The sequence below is a fragment of the Dasypus novemcinctus genome, chromosome 25, assembly GCF_030445035.2.
Source record: "Dasypus novemcinctus isolate mDasNov1 chromosome 25, mDasNov1.1.hap2, whole genome shotgun sequence".
Classification (NCBI taxonomy): Eukaryota; Metazoa; Chordata; class Mammalia; order Cingulata; family Dasypodidae; genus Dasypus; species Dasypus novemcinctus.
Genome location: NC_080697.1, coordinates 24,382,134 through 24,405,434, shown reverse-complemented (window position 1 = coordinate 24,405,434; position 23,301 = coordinate 24,382,134). Strand labels below are relative to the sequence as shown.

The 23,301-nt window shown below is 47.0% G+C and overlaps 1 protein-coding gene across 2 annotated transcripts in view; it reads left to right on the top strand.

The window, feature by feature from the left end:
• Nucleotides 1-23,301, top strand: part of DPYSL2 (dihydropyrimidinase like 2) — a 113,614-nt gene that overhangs the window by 28,542 nt on the left and 61,771 nt on the right. Inside the window, exons 1-3 of one of the 2 annotated variants that reach the window (XM_004466513.4) lie at nt 5,998-6,727; nt 10,021-10,109; nt 11,907-12,091. In XM_004466513.4, coding sequence (XP_004466570.1) covers nt 6,689-6,727; nt 10,021-10,109; nt 11,907-12,091 — 313 coding nt within the window. In that variant the 5' untranslated portion in view covers nt 5,998-6,688. Of the gene's footprint in view, nt 1-5,997; nt 6,728-10,020; nt 10,110-11,906; nt 12,092-23,301 lie in introns of those variants that run through there. The other variant, XM_004466512.4, reaches the window with a different exon arrangement.

Genomic DNA, 23,301 nt, shown 5'->3' with positions numbered 1-23,301 from the left:
TGTGGAGCCGAGGGGTGGGGGCCGGGGAGGGAGGTGGCACAGGCTGAGGCTGGAAAGGAAGGCAGCAGGTCCGTCGGGGCAAGCCAGTCTTGGTAAACAATTTGCATGTAAGCTGCCTTGTTATCTGAGATTCTGCCAGTCACAGTCTTCCTCATTTAGCTGCAGATGCCTTTGGGAGGGGTAACACATGAAGTGTTCAACACTCGTTTAAATCTTGGATTTAACTGATCATGTTCATAGTGAGAGGACAGCTGGGCCAATGAGTGAACTTGAGTTCTGTTGGGTGATGAGGAAAGAAAAAGTGGAGAATGACTGTTGGATCAAGGGGACGTGTCTAAGGATTGCAGGACTAAGTGGACTGATATAAGTGCTCTGGGCTCCTTAAGTGAGGTTAAAAGAAAATAAGGGACAGCAGATCACCTAAACCCACCCCCTTCATGAGGCTGCTCCCAGTTTCTACAAAGTAGTACTTTTTCATCTAAAGAACCAGCCCCATGGTTTTGGGGTCAGACAGACCTGGATTATAATACTGTTTTTGCTCTTGTGTAAATCTGGGTGTGAAACAAGAGGTTTCTCTGAGCTTCCCTTTCCTCATCTATAAAATAAGGATATGAAGCCTTATCTAATGGGATATTTGAGAGGATTAAATAAGAGTAGGTGCTCAATTAATGTTGAAAGATTGTACTGCTACTAGAAGGCAGAGGAGGAGAATGATAGGAATAACAATATTTACCATTCTTGCATAAAATGGTATTCCAGCTGGGTGAATGGAGAACAGGGCCATTGATGCAATTTGGGGAGTGGGGAAAGCACTGGGTAGGGAGTGGAGACCCAAGTTCAAGTCCATGTTCTCCCAACTTCCCCTTATATAGAACAGAAGGTGGGGGTGGACTAGATCTGTGGTTAAGTGCCTAGGGGTAGACTAGTTTAACAGAAAAAATCTGGACCTTACCTATGAATATTCTTAGTAGAGGTCTCAGGTGATTCCCATGCACAAGCAAGTTTGGGAATGCTGGAACCAGAGATCGTGAAGGCCCCTTCCTAGCTCTCAGTCCACTATGCTGGAGACAAGGACCAGGGGGATCAGAATGCACATTCCTCACTCGCCACCAGAGGGCAGGCCTGAGACATAACAGTCAGTGCCAGCTCTGACAAAAAGACCCTGAGGAAAATCTGTAGTCACGCAGAAGATGATGTGCAAGGTAGGGAATGCAGGGATGGTTTGGGAGAATTTTGTGTTAACTGGAGGTAAGAGGAAAAAGCCAGATACTACTAGATTCTGTGAAAGGCAGACTTTCCTCTGTGCTGCAATGTTCTACAGGATTTGAATAGCTAAATCTCATGTCTTTATGCAATAAGAAGTTCATCAGGACACTTTCACAGCCCCAATGGAGTTGACCAGTAGTCTGCACAATTTCAACATAAGCAGCATCCATCCTAGAGGGCCAGTCACCCCAGAGCCTTATCAGTCTCTACCCTGTCACTCCCAGTATAGGGTGCATGGCCTGGGGAAGACAGTGGGCATGTTCAGATCATATCAGGACAATGACCTTTACTGCCTGGTCCTATCTGCAGCAAAGAAGTCATCAGTTCCAGCTCAGATGTCCTAATCAATGCCCTTAGTTTCTGGCAAAGAAGGATTCCCGTACCTCCTCCTCTTTACCACTGCGTTATTTGAACCTTCCCTGCAGGCTGCATCTAAGGCCACATCCCTTGGCGTTCAACTGCAGCAGTGTGGGGATTTGGCTTTCTTCTTTGCCACATCTAGTCTCTTTTCTTCCTGTCAGCATTTTATGTTTCTGAGCTTCCCTACTCTGCAACTCTCAACACTGCATAGTCACAGAGCCCCACTGTGCTCCAGAAGCAGAAATGGTTACTCCAGCGTCACAATTGGGGAAGCTGAAACCAAGAGTAATGGCGGGACTAGCCCTGGCAGGACTCTTTCTGTGTGGAGTACTGAGGAACTGAAAGCAGCCAATTCACAATGGAGTGTCTGAGTGACAGCACATCTTCCTGGCCCCCATTTCCCAGCAAGCTGGATGATGAGAACATTTAAAAGCTCCTGATTGGATATCACTGCATGCATATCCATCTATGCATCCACTCCTTCTTGGCTCTTACCCTCTGTCAGGTCCTATAAAAGGGCAAGAGAGGAGTATGGCTTAATTTTTCACAAAAGTTATTTATTTTTTAAAGATTTATTTATTTATTTCTCTCCCCTTCCCCCCCTGTCCCGGTTGTCTGTTCTCTATGTCTATTTGCTGCATCTCTTTGTCCACTTCTGTTGTTGTCAGTGGCACGGGAATCTGTGTTTCTTTTTGTTGCGTCATCTTGTTGTGTCAGCTCTCCGTGTGTGCAGCGCCATTCCTGGGCAGGCTGCACTTTCTTTCGCGCTGGATGGCTCTCCTTGCAGGGCGCACTCGTTGCGCGTGGGGCTCCCCTACGTGGGGGACACCCCTGCGCGGCAGGGCACTCCTTGTGCACATCAGCACTGCACATGGGCCAGCTGCACACGGGTCAAGGAGGCCCGGGGTTTGAACCGTGGACCTCCCATGTGGTAGACGGACGCCCTAACCACTGGGCCAAGTCCGCTTCCCAGGAGTATGGCTTTTGAAAGTGTTCCTATTTTCTGTGAGCTCAAACTTTAAATGGAAGGAAAACGATGTGCTTTGATATAGGTGAGGATAGTGTAGTGTGGGTGCTATAATATGGTCAATGGCACAGTATAGGTATGCCCAAAGAGTAATGGGTGGGGGGAGAAAAAGAACAATTTAATGAACTCAGTTCTGAGAAAAAAATTACTAGAGATGCCTTGTAGAATTCTGGGGTTGATATTAGGATTGGTGCTCTCTCTGTGTCTTAACAGCTTGGTGGTATATGGCACTTTTGTCTAGGAGCTTAAACTTTAGGCAGCTAATGGCCACACAGAAAATATGCTGTATTATAACTAGGTTTTCCTACAGTTTCGGGGACTTGAAGAAGAGGAGCTGGGCTGCCATGGAGGAAGACCTAGCAAAGCCAAAGTGCTAAGAGAAAGACCTGAGTTGGGGATTTTAACATCAAAATTCACTGTGGTGGTGATGTGGGATGAGCCTTTTCTTTAGGAATACAGATGACTCCATGTGGGCACTAAATGTGTTTAGGGCAGGCAACTGGTCAAGCAGTGTGTTGGTCACTGGAGTGAGTGAGAGACAAGTTCGTAGCTTCTAGAAACTCATGATCTGATAGAAGTGGACAAATCATTATAATAAGATGAGATGCATGTTATGGAAGAGGCAAAGACACTAGGAATTGCTTGACACGTTATGGGGCAGGATGGGGGAAGACTACAGGAGAGGTGCTATTAAGGTTCGTTTTAAAGTAAGTGGCAAGGGTAAGGGGAGAGGTTAAGGGCACCGCCTGGGGAAAGGCACAGAATCGAGGAGCAGTGAGAGCTCTGCTTGGATGGATGCAACTGCGGGTACGCACTGAACCCTGGGAGCGGGCAGGGCATGGGAGTGGGAGGTGAAGCTGCCGAGGAGGCTGCAGTCAGATTCCGAGGCAGCACCTGGGTAAAACTCACTGCTTGCCTCTGCCTCAGGGCATCAGTAAATGACCCCCAGTTAATTACTGCATCTTGCTCTTCACTGGTGGTGGTGGTGGTGGTGGTGGGGCATGGGAAGGCAGGTGGGCTTGGGGAGGGGTGTTCAAGTAAACACCTGAATGTGAAGTAGATATCCTTATGATGCTTTATCATATTTGACACGTATTTAATTTAAAAAAATCAGATCTGAGAATAGGTTCAAATATTTGAGTCAGTGATGATTTGTAACTTTACAGGAAATCTTCACAGGGTATTTTTCTAAACATAGTATAAAAAAGAATTTATATTAGCAAATCTATCAGGGCAGAGTGGGTGGAAAGTCCTTCCCCACTCCCCCTTGAGTTTCCTGCATTACACTGAGCCATAAGTAAACTATTTGTTGGGTTTCTCCTATGGGCCAAATGCTCTTAGGCTCTAGTCAGAACAGACAAGTCAGTGTCAGCATTACATCTTTGGATATTTATAAGTGGAAACGCTAATGAGCATGGGCTAAGAACTTCCTATCTATGGTGCTACAGCCTATAGAACTAAAATTGACACAATACCAACTTTCTTTGGAATATGTATTACAAAATGAAAGTCAGTGGGCACAGTGGTCAATAAGATATATTTAAATCCCATTAAGAGCAAACAATTCAGGAGCAGGAAAATAGAAGACTATAAGTAAACACTATATTTAGATAGAATTTTAAATTAATTAGAATCTCATTATTTACTTGTTTTTCTTATGCCTTTGTAGGACACCCCTTTTCCTGCCACCTTCACCCCCATGCTCCCCATTTAGGAATTGCTTTTGGCTTTCACAGGTAGAAAGGAACATTTTATACTGTGTCAGACTTGTGACTTTAACGATTACTGGCTGACACCAATACTTGCTGACATCAAATCACTTTGCTGTAGCACATCAGATATTGGAGGGGGAAGTGCTTCTATTTCATTTTCAAGAGGCACAACTAAATGGAACTTGAATGAATTAACCCACAGTGAAGCTTATGGCATGCCTGTTCACCACAATCGCTTTCTGGGACTTGAGATTTTACATGAGTAGAGTTAAAGGGTGAATTTTATACCTTCTCTTAATCTATGAAGAAGGCAGCTGTCCAAAGTGGCACAGAAAGACCTGGAACAAAGATCCACAGTAGCCCAAGGATTACTTTGTACTTCTCTGGCTAATCTTTGCAGAGCCTGCTAAATAGATTTTTTTTTTCTTTCCATGTCACCTGATGGCCTAGATTATGTAGGGATTCTATCTCAATCAGAGAAAGCCAAAGTCATAAGCCAGCTCAGCTGTTTCAGCCATTTGTATCTGCCTGGGCAACCTTCCACAGGGATGCTCACAGGTAGACCAGTGTTTTACCAGGGAATGAACTGGACCAGCTGCTTTCTTCTCCTGGGATTGTGAAAGTCAACGCATAAGAGCATGACTTGTGCGAACAAAGCCAAGGGGGTCCCAGGCTTGCTCAATTGCTAGTAACCAGAAGAGAGGCCTGGAATGCTGATTTTTTGGTGATTAGAATCTTCCACTGTGATGTTTTTAACTTCTCCCTAGAGATGGTCTCCATGACTCAGTTTCCCCTTCCTTTGGAATGTAAGAGCTCTTTCATTCCTACTTGCTTCAACATTTCTGTTCATTTCTGCCTCATTGCGTGGTGTGGGGAATTCTCTCTAGCACAGTAACTACTTGGGGCCTGTAATCCCAACAGTTTTTCCTCAACAGGTCTGCAGGCAATGGGGTAAAGCGCGCTGCCCCACCCCCCACCCTGCGCCCAGTGGGTCGAGGCGGACTGACTGTTAGAACCCTGGCTTGCTGGGGGTGTTCAACAGCTTTTTCTTTTTGATCCCCGCACAGTTCCTGGTGGCCTGTAGGCACAAAAGAGCACTTCAGGGCAGGATTTCCCTTTCCCAGCCCTGGACTGCAGGCTTCCCCGAGCACCTCCCTTCCCTACTCTGACTGGGAAGAACTTCGATCTTTCATTTCCAGCTACTAGGCAACGGGCGTCAGAAGCCCAGCGCTTGCCCTCAGGCCAGATCTCTTTTTTCCAGCCTCTCCACTTCCCCGCGCCCACCTCCCGGACCCCTGGGAGCCAGGCCCGGCCACCAGACCCGGCCCCCGCGTCAGCCGCCCCCGAGGGCCCGACCTTCTCGGGTTCGGCGGCCGACGGGCGTGGTCGGCGCGGCGCACAGGCCCCGCTGCCCAGTTTCCCTTCCCTCCTCCTGCGGCAGTTGAATTCCCCAGTCGAGTCCTGGGCGGAGGCCGAGAGAGTCTTCGCGAAAGGAAAGGGCGGGAGGAGGGCTCAGCCGCGCGGCGCCGGCCAGCGGTGCAGTCGCGAGCTCGCCGCCAGCGAAGCCATTGGCTCGGCACAGTCACCCCACGCGGGGATGCAGCGGCAGCCTCCGCGGATTGGCGCGCGGGCGGGCATCCATCTGTGCGCGCGAACGAGTGCGTGCCGCAAGCGCTGCACCGGAGCCCCGAGCGGCTGGTGGCTTTTTTTCTTGCTTCCCCGGTTCGTAATGAGCACCCTTCCATTGTCCCTGCATTGCTGATGCTGCATTTGGGGCTGCTGCCAGCTACAGTTCTCTCTGCCCAGGCCCAAAGAAAGGGCGCGAAACGCGCGCTCTCAGCTCGGCCGCACGCGCCGAACGCCGCCCTCAGCCTCTACTGCAGCATTTCGCGCGCTCTCTCCGTGCCCCTCCCCGTTTACCCTCATTTGCATATCCCACCATGCTGGCCAATCAGCGCTCGTCTCTCTCGAAGCGTAAGGCTTTTGCCAGAGAGGAAAGGGAGTGGCTGGCGGCGCATGCGCCGCGGAGGCCTACTTGAACCGAGGCTTTTATTGCTGTAGTTTATTTCCACCCCCTTCCCTCCTGTTCTCGCTCTCTTTTTCTCCGCCCTAGCTGGGGCTGTGTTGGAGGAGAGGAGAAAAGAGAGCCAGAGGATTGCATTTATTTTCTACGTTCCTGAAATTTGTTACCAGCAAGACCAGCTGAGCGGTTGCACCTTTTTAGATCCTGCAAAAATACCAAACCCATTCCCCGGCAATTTTTTTTTTTTTTTTTTTGCTATAAAGCTGCCCTCTTGAAATTAATTTTTTTCCCTGGAGAGAGATGTCTTATCAGGGGAAGAAAAATATTCCACGCATCACGGTGAGTTTGGCACTTGGGAAATCTGCGGTCTGCCAGGACCCTTTTGTGGTCCAGAACATCTAAGGGATTTTTAAAGAAGAGGGGGTTGGGAGAGGGACACAACTTTTTTTTCTCTATTGCTGAAGGCGATAGTGGTGGTGGCGGGAGATGCAATAATGAAGAATTATAAGTCACACAGTGTGCAAGGCATTAAAACAGGAGCGTCAGTGCGTTCTGGTCGCTGCGGGGAGCGCGCCAGCTCCGCTGTATCCTTTTATTGTCAGGGCGAGATGCTGCAGTGCTCGCCCGCGGGGTGTAAGCAAATGGATGCCAGATTGAATATGCATGGCTGGAGCTCGGATATTGTTCTCTGGGCTGCGGGCCGCGAGGGCGAGCTGGGAAAGCGGGTCCCTCCCTGGTCTCCCACCCCCCACGATAAAGGGCTTTCTCGAGTCTTCCTGCGGCTCCTGACCGCAGGGAGCCGGTTCCAGCCCCGAGGCGTAGTGACAGCCGGGGGATGCTGAACAGGCCGGGTGTAGCGGAATGGGGTGGGAACCGAGGCAAAACGGGCGCGCTGTGAGCTAGGGGGAGGGGGGCCCAGGCGTTGGCTTTTTGTTGACCAGGGACCGTTTGGGGCCGTCTCAGTGGGTTCTCTCGCTCTCTGGTTCGCGGCTGGCACCCCGGTGGGGCCCCGGACTCGCCCTCTTGCCTCTCGCTGCCCCTTCTGCCGCCCGGGAGGCGTCTCGTGGGCGCTGGGGACAGCGCCCGGGCCGGCCCGGGAGGTAATGGCGCTGCGCGGACGCGCGGAGCAGATGGCCCGGCCCGGGGCCCCGGCCAGACAATGATGGGGACGGCCGGGGGGTGTCGGCTGCAGTGCAGAGGCCTGTGATTGTGGTTTTCTGAACCTTGAGGAAAAAAAACATATGAGACGGATTTGCACAGAGATGGACACAGGTTCTTGCTCCCATTGCCGCCCTCTCCCTCACCCCCCACCCCCTTGTTTTCCTGGAAAAATCTCGCAAGTACTAGTTCAGAGCATCCCGGAATGAAATTCCAGGGAGGGAGGAAAGCGAGGGAATTCATTGTTATATAATGATGTACGATTGCCTTTGGCCAGCTGATTCCCGGGTAGAACCCAGGGCGAGGCAGACACTGGAAGAATCTTTAAAAACAGGCAAGATGCATTTAGCACTGGTTTTGAGGGTTTGCTTTCCATCTCTGGTTTTCTTTTGAGGCCCCCCGCCCCCAGGCTTCCTCTCTGTACACAAGGGCACACCCATCTATCTGCAGCAGAGAGATGTGGGAACAAATGCACCAGGGAGGGGGCGTGTGCTCAGGAGGATTTTATAGAATGAGCTCGGTTGTCCTACAGGGAGGATGGATACTAGCTTTTTCTAGAAGGCAAAAGACCCAAGGTCCAAAGCCTGGGTAAGGGGGATCCAACATTCTCTGTTCCCTGCACTGTAGGAGGGAGTCTGGTGAGTCAGGACAGTGGGGGTGGGGAGCAGATTTCTTGCAAGACTCAAATAATTTGCCCTCTTCATGAATGAACAAGGCAGTTTGGTTTGGACAGTGGGGGTGGGGAGAAAAAAATTTAAAAAGCGAACTAGCAACAAGACCAGTTTTTAAAGAGTCACCCCTCACCTTTAAAAAAAAAGCTCTTGCATTAGCATAGAACCTGTAGTGTTATTTCCCTCCCTCCACAACCATGGTCAGCCTGTTATGTAAGAAGCCTTCTGGAAGGCACTAGAATCCAAGGGGCTGCGATGTTTCCTTTTTTTTTCTCAGTGTGAGATTGGGGGGATTCTGGAAGATGGCTAGGACAGATACTGCAGGGGCTTAGGGAGTAGGTGGTGAAGGGCAGAATTCCTTCTTGCTTCCAAGCTGGCAAGCTAGCCATTTTGGAGAGAAGGGGGAATCAGTGTAGATGGAGGAAAGCCAATAGATCAGGTCACCTTGGGCAAGTGGCATAACCTCCCTGAGCCTCAGTTTCCTTATCAGCCATGGGGAGAAGAATCTGGCTCCAGTCGACCTCACAGATTTGTTTTGAGGCTCTGATGACATGTTGTACTTGAGACGATTTTGTGAAGGTCTTTGAATTTACCTTCTACAGGGATTGCTGTGGAATATTAACTCTTTCTAAAGCCTACAGCAGGATAAAGGCTCTACAGTGTTCAAAATTAAAATGGTCTCGTTATTCCCCGATATGTTAGAGAAAGAATAAATAATTTCTAAACTCCAGGTGTATGTGCATTTCTGTGTGAAAATACCTATTTTCCTAGATCCCTAGTAGATTGCACATTTTGAAAGATTGTCTATTATTTTCTTTCTGGGTTGGTACTAAATAGCATTAGCAGGGTGTATGATTTTGTAAATAAATTTTGAGTTATCCACGGTCAAAATGAATGCCATCTTCTAAAGAAATGTGTTGCATTCTTAAAGGGCAATATGTGGTTTAGTTTGTAAGGTTTAAACCCAGTCTAGAATAACACAGGTGGACATTCACTTACACCCAGGATTTTAACATTCCATTCCATCAGTAGTATTTGGGCAAGGTATGAATTATAATGTGGACCTTATGTGCTGCCCTTCATACATATTTTTTTGAACAGACACCACCAAATAAAATATAAGTTCATCAACAATTCAGAGTGGTACTAGATTTTAGAATTGCCATCTCATCTATTTTTATCATAAAACTACCCTTTTTTAACAGCTTAATAGTGAAGATAGTGTATTTTTGAAGCTTTAGCCCCCTCTTTACTAAAATCACTGATTTACCTCAAAGATCAATGCCAATATAAAGGACATACTGAATTGAAACCTTGCTACAGATGATCTAAGTGTGTTTGTGTTGAGTATCCCATGACAACAGACTTTTGGTCGATTTTCTGTGCGCAGATCTGCCAAGAAGTGGGATTCCTACATGTGGGTGTATTTTCTTTTTAAATGAAGTTTTAGCCTAAAGCCATTTAAAAATTGTCTTTATCTGAAATGTTTTCACTGTTCTTCAATGTGAGATTGCTAGGCTTTCTTTTTTCTTCTCTTTTTTTCTTGCAGGTCTAATTAAAGGAGTCCGTTCTTTTACCATTGGTAACTCTGCCAGTATGTTCTGACTCATCAGGTGATGAATAGGTCAATACATACGGATTCACCTTTGTCACTGAACCTTTCTAAAGTTGCCTTATTTGAAGCACCACTTTTGAACAGTGAAAATATGTGCTTAGCCTATTTATCTTAGTACCAGTGTTCCTTATGAACCCTTTTCTCTTAGGTCAGTTCTGTGGTGTGACCTTCCTATTTCTTTGTTTCAGAGTGATCGTCTTCTGATCAAAGGAGGTAAAATTGTTAATGATGACCAGTCCTTCTATGCAGACATATACATGGAAGATGGGTTGATCAAGTAAGTGTAATTCATTTTATTGAAGTATTTGCTTAGCTTCCAATATTCCGAAGCATTACCTACAGCTCTCAAAGTATCAAGCTTTAGTTACTTGAGAGAGTGATGACCTTGATAGCTGTTTCAAACCCATTTTGACTGGTGGTAAGTGAATCTGAAAACTGGGATTAAGAGAATGCAAAAGCCACAAATAAACTCACATCTATTTCATTAAGCATTGTCATGTGTTTTACTGTTTGTAACCAAGGTGATACAGTATCTTCTTGTTGCCAGTTCAACACTTGGTTTATGATATGTTGAATGTAGTTAAGATTTTCCTAGACTGTAATTGGGATTGGTTGCCCAACTAAAGGACACAAATGTGGAATACAGGCTCTTTTCTCAAGACGGCACATCTGCTTTCTTAATAAAGAGTCCTAGCTGGAGGAGCCAAAGAAGGATACCGAATTAATTACCATGTAACACAGACAAATCACTGCCTAATCTTAAGGGAATTTTAGGTTACATTAAGTGGTGACTAACACAAATAAGACTAATCTTCTGTTTATTGTATATTATGTTACAAAGGAGGAAAATAGAGCAGTTCTTGATTTAGGGTATTCTTGGACTCTAGAGGGTTAAGTGAACTGAGTGCATACCAGTATCCTCGTGCCATTCCTACTGGGACAGCTCACATGGCTCTGAAGAAATAGCACATCTGTTTAAGACAAACATTGCAGCAAATGACATCTTTTAAATAAGCAGCATTCATCAAGTGCTAGCAGCAAACCAGTCCGAGGAGTGGAGAACTGGATTGGATGTGACTGTTGCCTAGAAACTCGCATTCTGATTTATGAACTTAAAATAGGTTTTAACATTTCCACGTTTAATATTTTCTCCATGTGTGTTTGCTTGTAACAGTTTTTGCTCCAGGCTTTCAAATACCATGACTTTCATGCTCCATTTTCCCCCAATTATAAGGCAGCATGATCTGGTCTAGCAGAAAGACACTGGCCTAGAAGTTAGCAGACCTGGATACTATTTTTAGTCATCACTAATTTCTTTCAGAACTTTATCAACTACTCCTTGATTAATTTTCCTTTTTAAAAAATTGGTAAAAATGATAGAGTAAACATTTAAAAAAAAATGAAAATTTGTGCCCCAACACAATTAATTTTTCTACCTTTATTTTCTGAATTGATAATTACATGCTTCCAAATTTTTAAAGTAGTTTCAATCCTAGTGTTCACTCTCCCTCTGTATATATATTTGCTTTGTTTTTGCCCATTCCACCCCTCACCCCTTCTTTTCTTTATATTGCAAAGGATATGGTGAAAATGAATGTCAAGTCAACTAGATTTGGAGGAAGTTGCTGTGGATTATTAGCTCGGTTGTGCGTGTTGTAAAGACAGACATTTTATGTCAATGTCCTGAGGCCTTGTTATTGTTGGATCTTAGGGGTTTTCTGGTAATTACACTTTGATTGGGGCATCTGGTGCCTTATTTAAATTTTGTTTTCTAGTGTGCAGAATTGGGGGTAGGGAGTAGGGAGAGCTCTCTTTTGTTATTATTATTTTTAAATTATTTTTTCTTTATTAGAATAGTTGTGGGTTTACCGAACAATCATGCAGAAAATACAGGATTCCCATATACCACCCTGTTACTGACACCTGGGAATGCTCTTTTTGAGAGTAATCACAGTAATCAAGAAGTCCATGGAACAAAGGGAAGGATTGTTTATGGCTTAGTGAAAATATCTGCCAGTTACAGTTGGATTTGACATTTCATTTATAACCTTTATCACCGACCCTGTTTTTCCAGGCAAATAGGAGAAAACCTGATTGTGCCAGGAGGGGTGAAGACGATCGAGGCTCATTCGAGGATGGTAATCCCTGGAGGAATTGATGTCCATACCCGTTTCCAGATGCCTGACCAGGGGATGACCTCTGCGGATGACTTCTTCCAAGGGACCAAGGCATCCCTGGCTGGGGGAACCACCATGATCAGTAAGACAGCCATAAAGGGTCTTTTCTGTGCCTGGGAACTGGGAGAGTTGGAAAATGAGCCTGTGTTGTTTGATTCTTTTCTCCTAAAAGTTGTTGAACTGACCATTGGTTTGGTCTGTCACATAAGGGGGTGAGAATGTGCCATCATTTGCCTTGTTTTTTTACCCTCATTTTCTATCAAACTTCTGTGTTCTCCATTTAAACTTGAGAATGCCGTTTGTCTTTCTAAAATAAGAGATTTGCGGTAAGATAAAAGCAATCACTTCCTGATTTTTCTGCTTGAGGACTTTTGTTTTCCTTAACTGAAAAAAATGTGATATGGTTGTGATTACTTTAAAAACACAGCATTTGGAGGAATCGTGAAAACTGTTGATTTGGAGCCACTTTGTGTAGGTATTTGATTTGGTTTTTAAAATATTCCTGAGAGTGCATCTTCTCAGAATGAGGATGGGATGCGGCAAATGAAATGTTAATCCAGGAACCTCTGTTCCAGTGATGGGAGCATCAGCTGTGGGGGATAGCTTCCTAGCTGGGATTTGACATAAAAGGAACTGGACAGTTCTGCTTGAAGAGGACCCACAGGCATTCATTGTCCTTTAGATGTGAAGATTGCCTTACCATTGCAAGGTGTGCACATTCCTTTGTTCTTTTAAAGTTTGGGTTTGCACTGAGAGAGGTATGGGTGTCCTTGTCACCCATAACTCCATGCTGGGCAATGAGGAGGTGGCAGAAATTACCAGAGTCTCTACTCTTGGGGCCAGGCACTGAGAGCCAGTCCTGCCCGTCAGGTCTTCCCAGGGCTTTGTGATTCTCCTTTAGCCTCATCAAGAGTGTATTCACTGGAGTCAGAGTACACACATGTTATCAGTTTGCTTGTGAACTGTCAGCTTCCAGCTGGCCTACCAATTGTCCCTTTGACAAATCTCATCTTGTTTTTGAGGCGATAAGGCCAGTGGCACCATTGCCCATCAGGCATATAGTTTAAAAAAAGATTTTATCAAAGAGTGAAAGTGTATCTCTCTTAAAAGCTTGCAGTTTAGTTCAGGAGAGGGTAAAAGAGGGAAGAACTTGGCCATTTATGCTTTGGGAAAACCTGTCTCTATGGCAGCATTTTGGGGAATGATTGACTTTTCACCTGTGGCTGTGGAGTGTGTCTGTAGGCTTATCTGAACTTGAAGGACGTTTCTTTGCCAGCCCCTCCTCGGCTGAGCATTTTAAATCACACACTCACCTCACATTTTCTCTGCCTTACTCTTCAGTGTCTGAAGGATCAGGGACCACTCACTTCCTTTTCTTCACTGCCAAGACTTCAGTAAGAGCCTCTAAATTTAAGCCCTACTACTACTACATTACCTTGTAATGGGGGTGCCATTTGGAAAGGGGGCCTTTTCACACAAACCTGGGGACTCTGGGCTAGTGCAGAAGCCTGTCATTCTGTCACTTGTGCCAAGACTCACTTGGAACCAGCGGGTGCTTCCACCCCTCCTCCGGGCCTGGCTGTGCAGTAAAGCGCTTGATCTTGGCGAAGCACACACTCCCTGGGTGTGAGCCGGGAAGGCCAAGTCCAGGTTCTGCTCTGCCTCAGTTTGAGGTTAGCGTGGAGGACTGTGTAGACGCCCGCGATGGTCACGGAGGGTTACTAAGCCATACACAGTACTTCCTGAGTGAGTGGTCAGTGACTTCTGTCATCCGAGGAATTGCCAGGCAGGAACCCTCCACCGCGGAAAGTGACCCAACCAGGAGTCGTTGTCTTTTGAGTCCTGGTCCCTCTCACCGCTGGCACTGACTTGCTGTGTGATCTCGGGCAAGTCACCTCACTTCTCTAGGCCTTAGCTCCTCATTTGTACAGTGAAGGGTTTGCACTACATGGAATTACATGTCCTTTCCAGGTCTTGTATTTGGTGATTCATGGAGCACAGAGACAGATTGTTTTTTTAAGGAGGTACTGGGGATTGAACCCAGGACCTCATACATGGGAAGCAGGTGCTCAACCACTGAGCTACATCTGTTCCCCAGTGAGAGGTGGTTTTTTCATTTGTTTGTTTTTAGGAGGTATCAGGGCTTGAACTCAGGACCTTGTACATGGAAAGCAGATGCTCAGCCACTTGAGCTACTTCCACTCCCCATAGAGACAGATTTCGCCTCTAACCCAATGCTCCTCTCATGGCAGATACATAAAGGCCCTGTTTTCTCTACCTCCCTGTCTTTCTTCTCTCCTGCATTCCTGAAAATGCTTCCGCACTCCTCACACGTGGCCCATTCTTGGGTCCTTTTCCCTGCTTCCTGTCTTTTCCCTGCTGTCCCTTCCCACACACCCTGGCCTCGTGGGAGGATCCCTTCTTGCCAACTCCCTGACCTTCTCTTCAGCCTTTCCCCTTCATCGTGGCAGGTTCCTTCTGTGCAGGAGTGAGGTTGCCTCCACCTGTCCTGTGCTCATGCCAAGCATGTCACCTGGCCCAGGGGCCCGGGCAGATCCCTCATGAAGGGGAGGAGAGAAGGCTGCGGGCTCTGCTTAGTTGAGCAGGAAGTAAGTGCATTTTAATGTGGGATCCATTATGCAATAAATTACTGTAAAGAGTAGGGGCATTTAATGAGCAGGCCTCAAAGAATACTGGTAATCAGAGGTGGCTGTGGTGTGTGGCCAGAGTTGTCATCCCTACACGCCACTGCTTTTGTAACCTGAGAAAAATAGTAACTCTGGCAAATAACTACCCATGATTACTGATGTATAGAGACTTTTTACTAGCTTGCCCTTTCCTCAGGCAATAAGTAGTAATAATAAAAATGACGAAATCAAAATGTTTTTTCTTTGTGCTAGTCTGGATTGCTTTGAGTGTGCGAGTGGCTGTGGCAAGCTTTACAGAGAGGGAGCCTTGCAAAGAGGAATAGCGTCAAGTGACTTTTTTGTGACTTAAAACCTGCACCTTCAATAAGAATGTTTTGATGAGTTCTGATTATTGAGAAATACATGTTTGAGGGCACCGTGAATGGATTAAAGTGAAAGCCAGATGTGCCCACTGCAGAAACAAGCAACTGAAATAAAATTGTTCAAAACCCACCTTACCCCGGGCCCTCCCATCTTTCTGACTCTTTCCCTAAACCATATCACCCACACCAGCAAATGCATCTCCACTTGCCCCCATGCTGTGTATTTCCGGGGCCAGGGGGTTACCTTGGGTCAGGGAGGGTTAAAGGTCATGATCTAATCCAGGAAAGAAGCAGTGATTCAGCATGAAGGTATTTTTTTTGTCTGCAGTAGTGTTGCCTGTAGAGGAAAATGTAGTTGAATATCCCCAGTTTAAAAATGGAGATGACATGTCAGCAGCAGAAAATAATATTATTACCCTAAGACAGAGCCTTCTATTGAGAATTGCACAATGAGATCTTTGTAAGGGGGACCCTGTGTGGGACAGAAGGGAACACCCTTTGCCCTTTCCATCCAGCAAAGGGTGGGCAGAGACGGCATCAGCCCTGCTGGGCAGTCACGGAGATGGAAGGCAGCGTCTTCACCGAGGGTTGCCTCTTGGGGATAACACTGGGTTTCCCTGGGCTTGATGGCATCTGAGCTGTTTGGACACATGTTTCCAGGAAGAAGGTGGGAATGGTTACTGAGGCCAGAGAGAAGGGCACTAACTTGCTGACATTTCTCCCGTGTGTCAGTGCAGGTGGCAGATGTGGACCACACAGCTGCAGCCCTGGCTACACTGCTTAGCAGCTGTGCGAGCTTTGCTAGTTGCCTAACCTTTAAGCCCCAGTTGCCTCATCTGCAAAATAGGGAAGGATTGTGACTGTCAAGGCATCATGAAAGTATCTGGCACGTAGTATACCCTCAAATGTGGTCATCATTATTCCATCCTGCATTGGGTACCTGTGTCCACCTGTCTTAATTACACGCTGCCACCAGAACCAGAGGTAGGAGCCTCCAGCTGCAGGAGTGTCCTACCCAGACATTTGCAGAGAGTAGGGATGGTCCAAGTGTGGTCAGCAGACTATGAGCATCAGTATCACCTGGGGTGTGTTCTAAAAATTCAGATTCCTGAGTCCCATCCAACCTATTGACGTATAAAATCTGCTGGCGGAAACTGTGGATCTGTATTTTAACAGTCCACCGGGTCGTTCTCATGTCTGATAATTGTGAAAAACACTCAGGGAACTACTTGAAGTATGGATCTTGGGGGTCCATACCAGATCTACTGACTCTGAATTTCCAGGGACCAGGAGCCCCTGGTGTGAGAAGAGATCCTGAGTCTCTCTTCTGCTAATGTGAGCTCAAGGTTTTCACTAGAGGTTTGGAGGCCCCAGCACCCCACAGTACCCCCTAACTGGGATGTCCTCCCTGGGGTGGAACCATCCAGCTGAAAGCACAGAGAAGGCAGAGATGCTGTTGCAGATCTGCAAAGGAAGGGGCCCTTTCTCCTCAGCCTTGGACTTTTCACTTGTCCACTGACCTCAGGTTCTTCCACTCACCTATCCCAGATCACACTCCCCGTCTTCTCCCATGCACCTGCTCTTTTCTAGCGCCCCTTCCCAGCAAGGGGTGTAGTTCCCAGTCATACCGGCTTGAACCCACACATTCATCCTTGAGTCTTCATTTTATCTTGCTAAATCCAGTTGAGTTTGTCTCTGTATTGTTCTTTGCCACCGATGGGAATGGTTGCCCCAGCCTTCTGAGTAGAATATTGTTCCTGATGCCCTGTGTCTTGTCACCAGGGAATCTTCCTCTGGCGTGGCTTCTGTCACACCATCTCCCTCTTCTGAAGCCTTCTGTGGTTCCTTCCTGCTGGGATGGAGAATGCAGCTGAGGTTTTGGAGCCCTCTGTGATGTCACCCAACCCTGTTGCCCCTGCCTAGGCTTCCTCCATTCCTGCTCTGTGCAAATGCTCTTCAAACCCTTTGCTTTTGCTCAGTTCATCAGGGATGTTTCCCCTTCTTTTCTCTGCCCAAGGGAATCTCAGTTACCCTTTGCGGCCCAGCTTAGATGCTACCTCCTGCATGGGGCCTGTAGCAGTTTGAATATGGTAATGAATTCCAAAAATAGATATTGGATTATGTTTGTAATCTGGTCTGTATCTGGGCGTGATTAAGTTATGACTAGGACTTTGATTGGGCCACGTCATTAGGGCATTGAGACCCCACCCCTTGGAGGTGGGAACTCACAGATAAAAGGCAGGGCAAAGGACAAAGTTGAGGGGTTTTGATGTTGGAGTTTTGATGTTGGAGTTTGATGCTGCAGCCTTAAGCTGGAGCCCTGGAAAGTAAGTTCACAGAGGAAAGAGAAGCAAGCCCCAGGAAGAGAGGAACCCTGAACGCAGAGAGGAGCAAGACCCTGGAAGAGAGGAACCTAGAAAACCTGAAACTTAGCAGACATTGGCAGCCATCTTGCTCCAACATGTGAAAATAGACTTTGGTGAGGGAAGTAGCTTATGCTTTATGACCTGGTATCTGTAAGCTCCTACCCCAAATAAATACCCTTTATACAAACCAACCAATTTCTGGTATTTTGCATCTGCACCCCTTTGGCTGACTAATACAGAACGCTTTCTCCGTCCCTTCCTTGCAAACAGTTGCTTCTTCCTTGGCTCCTCTGCAGACATTAAGCCTTTATGACACAGTCCTTGTGGCCTTGTGTTCCATCAGGTCCTCTCCGTCTGTTTCCATTCGGTATTCCCCACTCAACCAGCTCTGTGCTTCATTCCTAGGGGTCCTCCTTTATCCTCCTGGTGGAGTGAACCCACTAACGGGGCTTGTTTGCTGCTTCCTCTGAGTGGTGGCAGAGGCCTGCTTGTGACAGTGAGGGCAAAGGAGGGACGGACACGGCACATATGGGTTGCATTCGCCTCGATTGAAACGGCTGTTCTTTCTGCAGGGAGTGGGGCTAGCAGGAGAGCTTGCTCTGTGAGTGCAAAAGCTCCTGTTTGAGAAGTGGCACTGAGCACTGGGAGAACTCAGGGGTCCTTCCCTGGGACCCCTTGGGTTGGTCCCAGTTCTGTCTATAGAGCTCTGACCATTGGGGTAGGAAGCCAGAGGTGCAGCGAGGTGGCTTCCCAGGCCCTGCTGGCTGGGCTCGCTGTGGAGACGTGGCTCAGGAGTGTCACTGTGGTACATCCACTGCTTGTCATTTTTTCTCCATGTGGCCTTTGGTACATCCACTGCTTGTCATTTTTTTATCCATGTGGCCTTTGGTACATCCACTGCTTGTCATTTTTTCATCCATGCGGCCTTTGGTTTTGCTCCCTGTCTGTGATGAGTCCACATGTGTGAACACACATGCTATAATATAAATGTGTCTGTAATTGATGCTTTGATTATTCCCTTTGCAGGGTTCATCTGACGAGGGCTTGAGAGTGTTTACAAAAAAACCTGACCACATCAGATAAAAGTTTCAAAGCCGAGGACCAAAGTTGTCGCCATAGAATCTGCCCATGGCCTGGTGATTAGAAAGCCACGGTACCCAGTGGGCTGCTGGTGTGGCCTTGTGTCCCTACTCATTTCCCCTCCCCACGCCCCACTTGGGTGAGGTCATGCCTTTTGGCCACAGATGGGAGTGCTTCTTGCAAGCTAATGCCTCTGGACTGGGCCTGCTCAGGTATTCTTGTGCCTTGAATAGCTGGACTGGAAGGAGCCATTCCACTCCAGGGATATTTTGGGGCTGGTCATCTAATACCTGGTGCTGAGCAGAGTGGAGGGGAAGGCATGTGAGGAAGATGAAGCATCATGAGAAATAGAATAGCTCTTCCTGAGGGATCCAGCACATACACTTTCTAGAAGGCTTTTCTCAGGAAGGAAGCCATTGGTAAGACAGGCCTTTCCAGAAGCAGGGGCGTTCCTATTTAGGACTCTGGGCCCAGTTTCTTGGGGATGTGGTGATATCGTAAACTATAGGGCTTTCTTGCCTGAACCCTGGCCCTGTGTGCCAGAAGTTACAACTTAGAAGTCTTCCCGGCCCACCAAGGGGGTGGGCCTTCATCTTTCAAAAGGGCTTTCTGCCTTCCTGATGCCAGTTCTGACTCTGCCTGTGGGTGTTGTGTGCAGAGCTTGGAGACTCTTAGCTGCTACCAGAGCCTGTTCTCTGACTTAACTCTAGAGGGGGATGTTCAGGCTGGTGGGACCATCCTATCAGTCCTGGTGCCCGGCATGACGTCTAGAGCCAGGAATGGTGGTGGGGGAAGTGGAAGTGTTGCGGCCAACGATCTCTTCCTAACCTTTGGGTTTAAGGGGTTAGGCTCCCAGCAGTCACCATCCTCACTCTCAGGACTCCTCATTGCTGGACAGGAGTTGCAGGACACACACATGTCCAGGGACGCCCTCGTTATGTCTCCGACACATCCAGAGAGCTGAATCAAGATGTGTAGAGGGTGAAGACTGTGCCCGAGATGTTTTTATATGCCCCCCAGCCTACACAGAACCTGCTCGTCAGCAGTGGGATGAGTCTGAACCCCACTGCTCTTTTGACATGGCCATGGACAACTTTCAAGTTGTTTTCCTTTCCTTATGTGCAATTGCAGCTGGGACTGCTGCCCATAAGGCAGATAAAAGCAGAGCTGTGTGGTTGGAATGAGGATGGTGGGTGGGCTGTGGGGGAGGCCAAATTCTCACCTCCTTTCTCTCTGTCTTCCCCTTCTTCCCCCGTGCCTCTGGGAGGTTGCTAGAACTTAAGGCAGCAGAGTTTGGGAAGCACAACATCCTATTCCTGTCTCTCTCCATTGCTTACCATCCCTCCAAGGCAGGACAATGTGACCGTCCCTTGCATAGCCTCTGTGTTTAGTTGTAGGTATTAAGCGAGATGGGACAGAAAGGCTTGTAACACTGGAAGTTTTACACGGTTTTATTGAGCATCCCTCCTTCTGTTCAAGGCAGGAACTAAGATAGAGCACCCATTTCATTTTCCTACCTCGGTTTGTGTTGGTTTGCTTTGCTTTTCATGAGTGCTTAGAATTAGGGTATACTCTGTCCATATTTTAAAAATGAGGGGAGGGAAGCGGCTGTGGCTCAAGCAATTGAGCTCCCATTTGCCATATGGAGGACCTGGGTTCGATCCCTGGGACCTCCTGGTAAAAAAAAGAAAAAAGTCATTCCAGACCTGTGTGGCATGGTGAGGCGCAGGCCCCAGAACAGTCAAGAGACACACCAAAAAGATGATGACACAACCAGATAGAAAAAAAAAATGAGGGGAGTGGATGTGGCTCATGTGATTGAGCACCTGCTTCCCAAATGGGAGGTCCTGGGTTTGGTTCCTGGTGCTTCCTAAAACCAGAAAAACAAACAACAAGCAAACAAATGAAAAAAAACAACTCAGGGGAGCCAGTGTGGCTCAGTGGTTGAGTGCCGTCTTCCCATATAAGAGGCCTCAGGTTCAATCTCCAACCCTGGTACCTCAGGAAGAAACAAATAAAAAGAATGGTGTACTTTGTTTTAAAACATTTCTAAAGGAAAATCAACTATCCTAGGGAATGGTTAGCAAAGGGATTTGCATTTCTCTACTCACTATCCATGGCTTTGGCCCTGAATCACTGCATTTAGGGTCCTTTCCCCCTGCTCTTTGCACAAACCTTCCTATTCTCACAAAATGATTATTTCTCTGGGTTTTGAGGGTTCTGCCTCTAACTTGCTACTGCTGTTGGATGCAACCATTTATTCGAATTCCTTGTTTTTAGCCAGACTTAATTGCCATGGTAATGATAAAGGGGAATTACAGTGAGTAGAAATTAGAGTTCTTCCTGGTTAACCCATTTGGGAGGTAGCTCTCTTTGAATGTGACTCTATGTTCCCCTAATGATAGAGAGGATGCAGTTGGGGTTGGGTCATGGTAGCCAAGGCCGATTATCCAGTAAAGGGAATTTTGAAATGAGCTAGAGAAGTAGTTATAAACCTTGTGTGCATTAGAGTCCCCTCGGGAGTTTTGAAGATATACAGATACCTGGACCCCCCCCCACCACAAGTTCTGATTTCATTGTTCTGGTTGGGCCTGGGCATTGGTCATTTTTAAAACTTTCAGGTGATGGCCAGAATGAAGAACCCTGGATCCAGGGCTTATTCCAGTGGCTGAAGCTGAGTATCTGCCAAGGTGATCCAAAAGCTAGAGAAACCTCCCTGCTCTACCCAGTCCTTTCTGGGAGGGGGCAGTTAGACTTTTGTGACCTGGGGTGGTAGATCCCAGAGCCGGGTGCCCTCCAGAAGCTTATGAAATAGGGCAGGTTGGAGGTAATGGCCACGGAAAAGATCCTCCTTTGGATGCTGCCTTGGGCATCCTGGGGGGTTCTGCTTGGCTAGCACTCTAACAAAGTGCTGGTTAGGACTTGGAGTAAGAGGGGAGAAAGGTGATAAGTAGAAATAGGGCTGGTGATGGGGAGGGAGGGGTGCTGAAGGAAGAGGGGGACCTGGGCTGCCATCCCCAGCCCTCCCACCAGAGCCCCTGGACCACCTGCCGTGCTGGTTTCCGTGAAAAACCCTGCTGTCTCTAGGTTGAATCAGTGGTGTTTATGACCTAATCTCCCTCTAATGATAGGTCAGAACTGGAATCTTTCCTTGTGGGGAGCCTGGGAGGACAGAATAAAGGGAGCCTGGTAATAACATAGAATCAGAGAGATTTGAGGCAGCCATTCAAATCTTCTCTCCCAGTCTCTCTCTGTCCATCATCTGGTGAAATGTATTGGACTGTTCTTCAGGAGATGAGCTCTCAAGTGAGCACAAGAGGTCAGGGACGGGAGAGGTCCATGATTCTGAAGAGCTAAATTCCCTTTCTGCTTGAATGTGGTCATCCTAATCTCTTCTAGATGGGATGGTTTCCACATTTATAAAATGGAGAAAATAGATTCCTCTTTCCCCAGCATTAGATAAAAAGTGGGGGAGATCGTTTGTGCCAGATTATTTAAAAATGGTTACTGTTAACACTTTTGGTACCTATGTAAGTAAGGGTGTGTGTGTTTGCACACACATCTTGGGTTTGTCCACTTTTCCTTGATCAAGGTTGCTGTTGCTTGCTGGCTGATTCCACATCTTTACTGCAACTCTGCAACTTGGTGGGATTGTGGACAAAGTTCAAGGCTTGTCCTCATCTTCAAGTATGTGTTATACATATCAGGGCTTCTTATATTAAAAAAAAATCTTTCTTTTCACATTTTTTTCCTCCAGAAATTTTCTGGGGAATTTGGGGCCTAAATTACTTGCCACACATCTGGCTCTGCAGCTGCAAAGCAGTGCCACCAAGGAACAGCTCATCAAGTCAATAACTCTCGTTAGATTTGAAGTTTCAACTTTTTTTTAAAAAAGAATTCAAGTAGAGCCAGTTCTAAAATTTGTTGCTTGCTGTGTTGTGGAACCCTGTTCCCCTCCGTGTCTCATTGTGGATTTGCCAGGAGCTTTGCATCCCACACGAAATCCAGCACGAGTGTCCTCCTACTCCAAGCCCTGCAGCTCGCTGGGCATCCAGGGCATGGCCAGGGGGGTCATGGCACTGGTGACACATTCTTCCCCAGTGGGTGTCTCCGCTGAGGAAGCATTTAATCATCCAGGGACCAAAGCTTGGAGAAGTGCAGCTCGGGAAAGTCTGGCAGGATGCCTGCCTGCTCCTCTGTGGGGCTAGTGTGGTATGGCCGTGTTCTTCCGTCATGATTTCAAACGAAGGGACAGCTTTGGACCCCTCAGATGAAAGCGCTAGCCCCTGGTCCATCACTGGCCAATTCTTATGAAGAGAACGGCTGCTTTTGCTTTAACGTGCACTTCCCATGCTCCTTTCATTCAGCTGGGGGTCTTTATTATTTTTATTTATTTATTTTTCCCTTAGCTTGTTATCTTCACAAATCATGGGGAAAAAAGCAGGCAGCACAGAGCCATCATTAAATCAAGGAGAGAGGTTAGAGGGGAATCTAGGTCCTTAAGAGGTTGGCAGATATTTTGGCCATGGCCAGATCCCAATGAGGGGAGACTTGGTGTTTTGGAGGAAATGCAGTTTTTGCTTCAGTATTTTAAATGACAAACCTGATAGAATGTTGCAGTGCATGGATAGTAGTAGTGGTGGTGTTTTTTTTTTTTTTAACAAATCAATTTTATTGATATATATTAATAAAGCTTACAATTCATCCAAAATGTACAATCAATGGTATTTTGTATAATCACAAAGTTGAGCATACATCACTTTAGTCATCATTAGAGCATTTTCATTATTTCAATAATAATAAACAAAAAACAAAACAAACCAAACAAGAAAATTC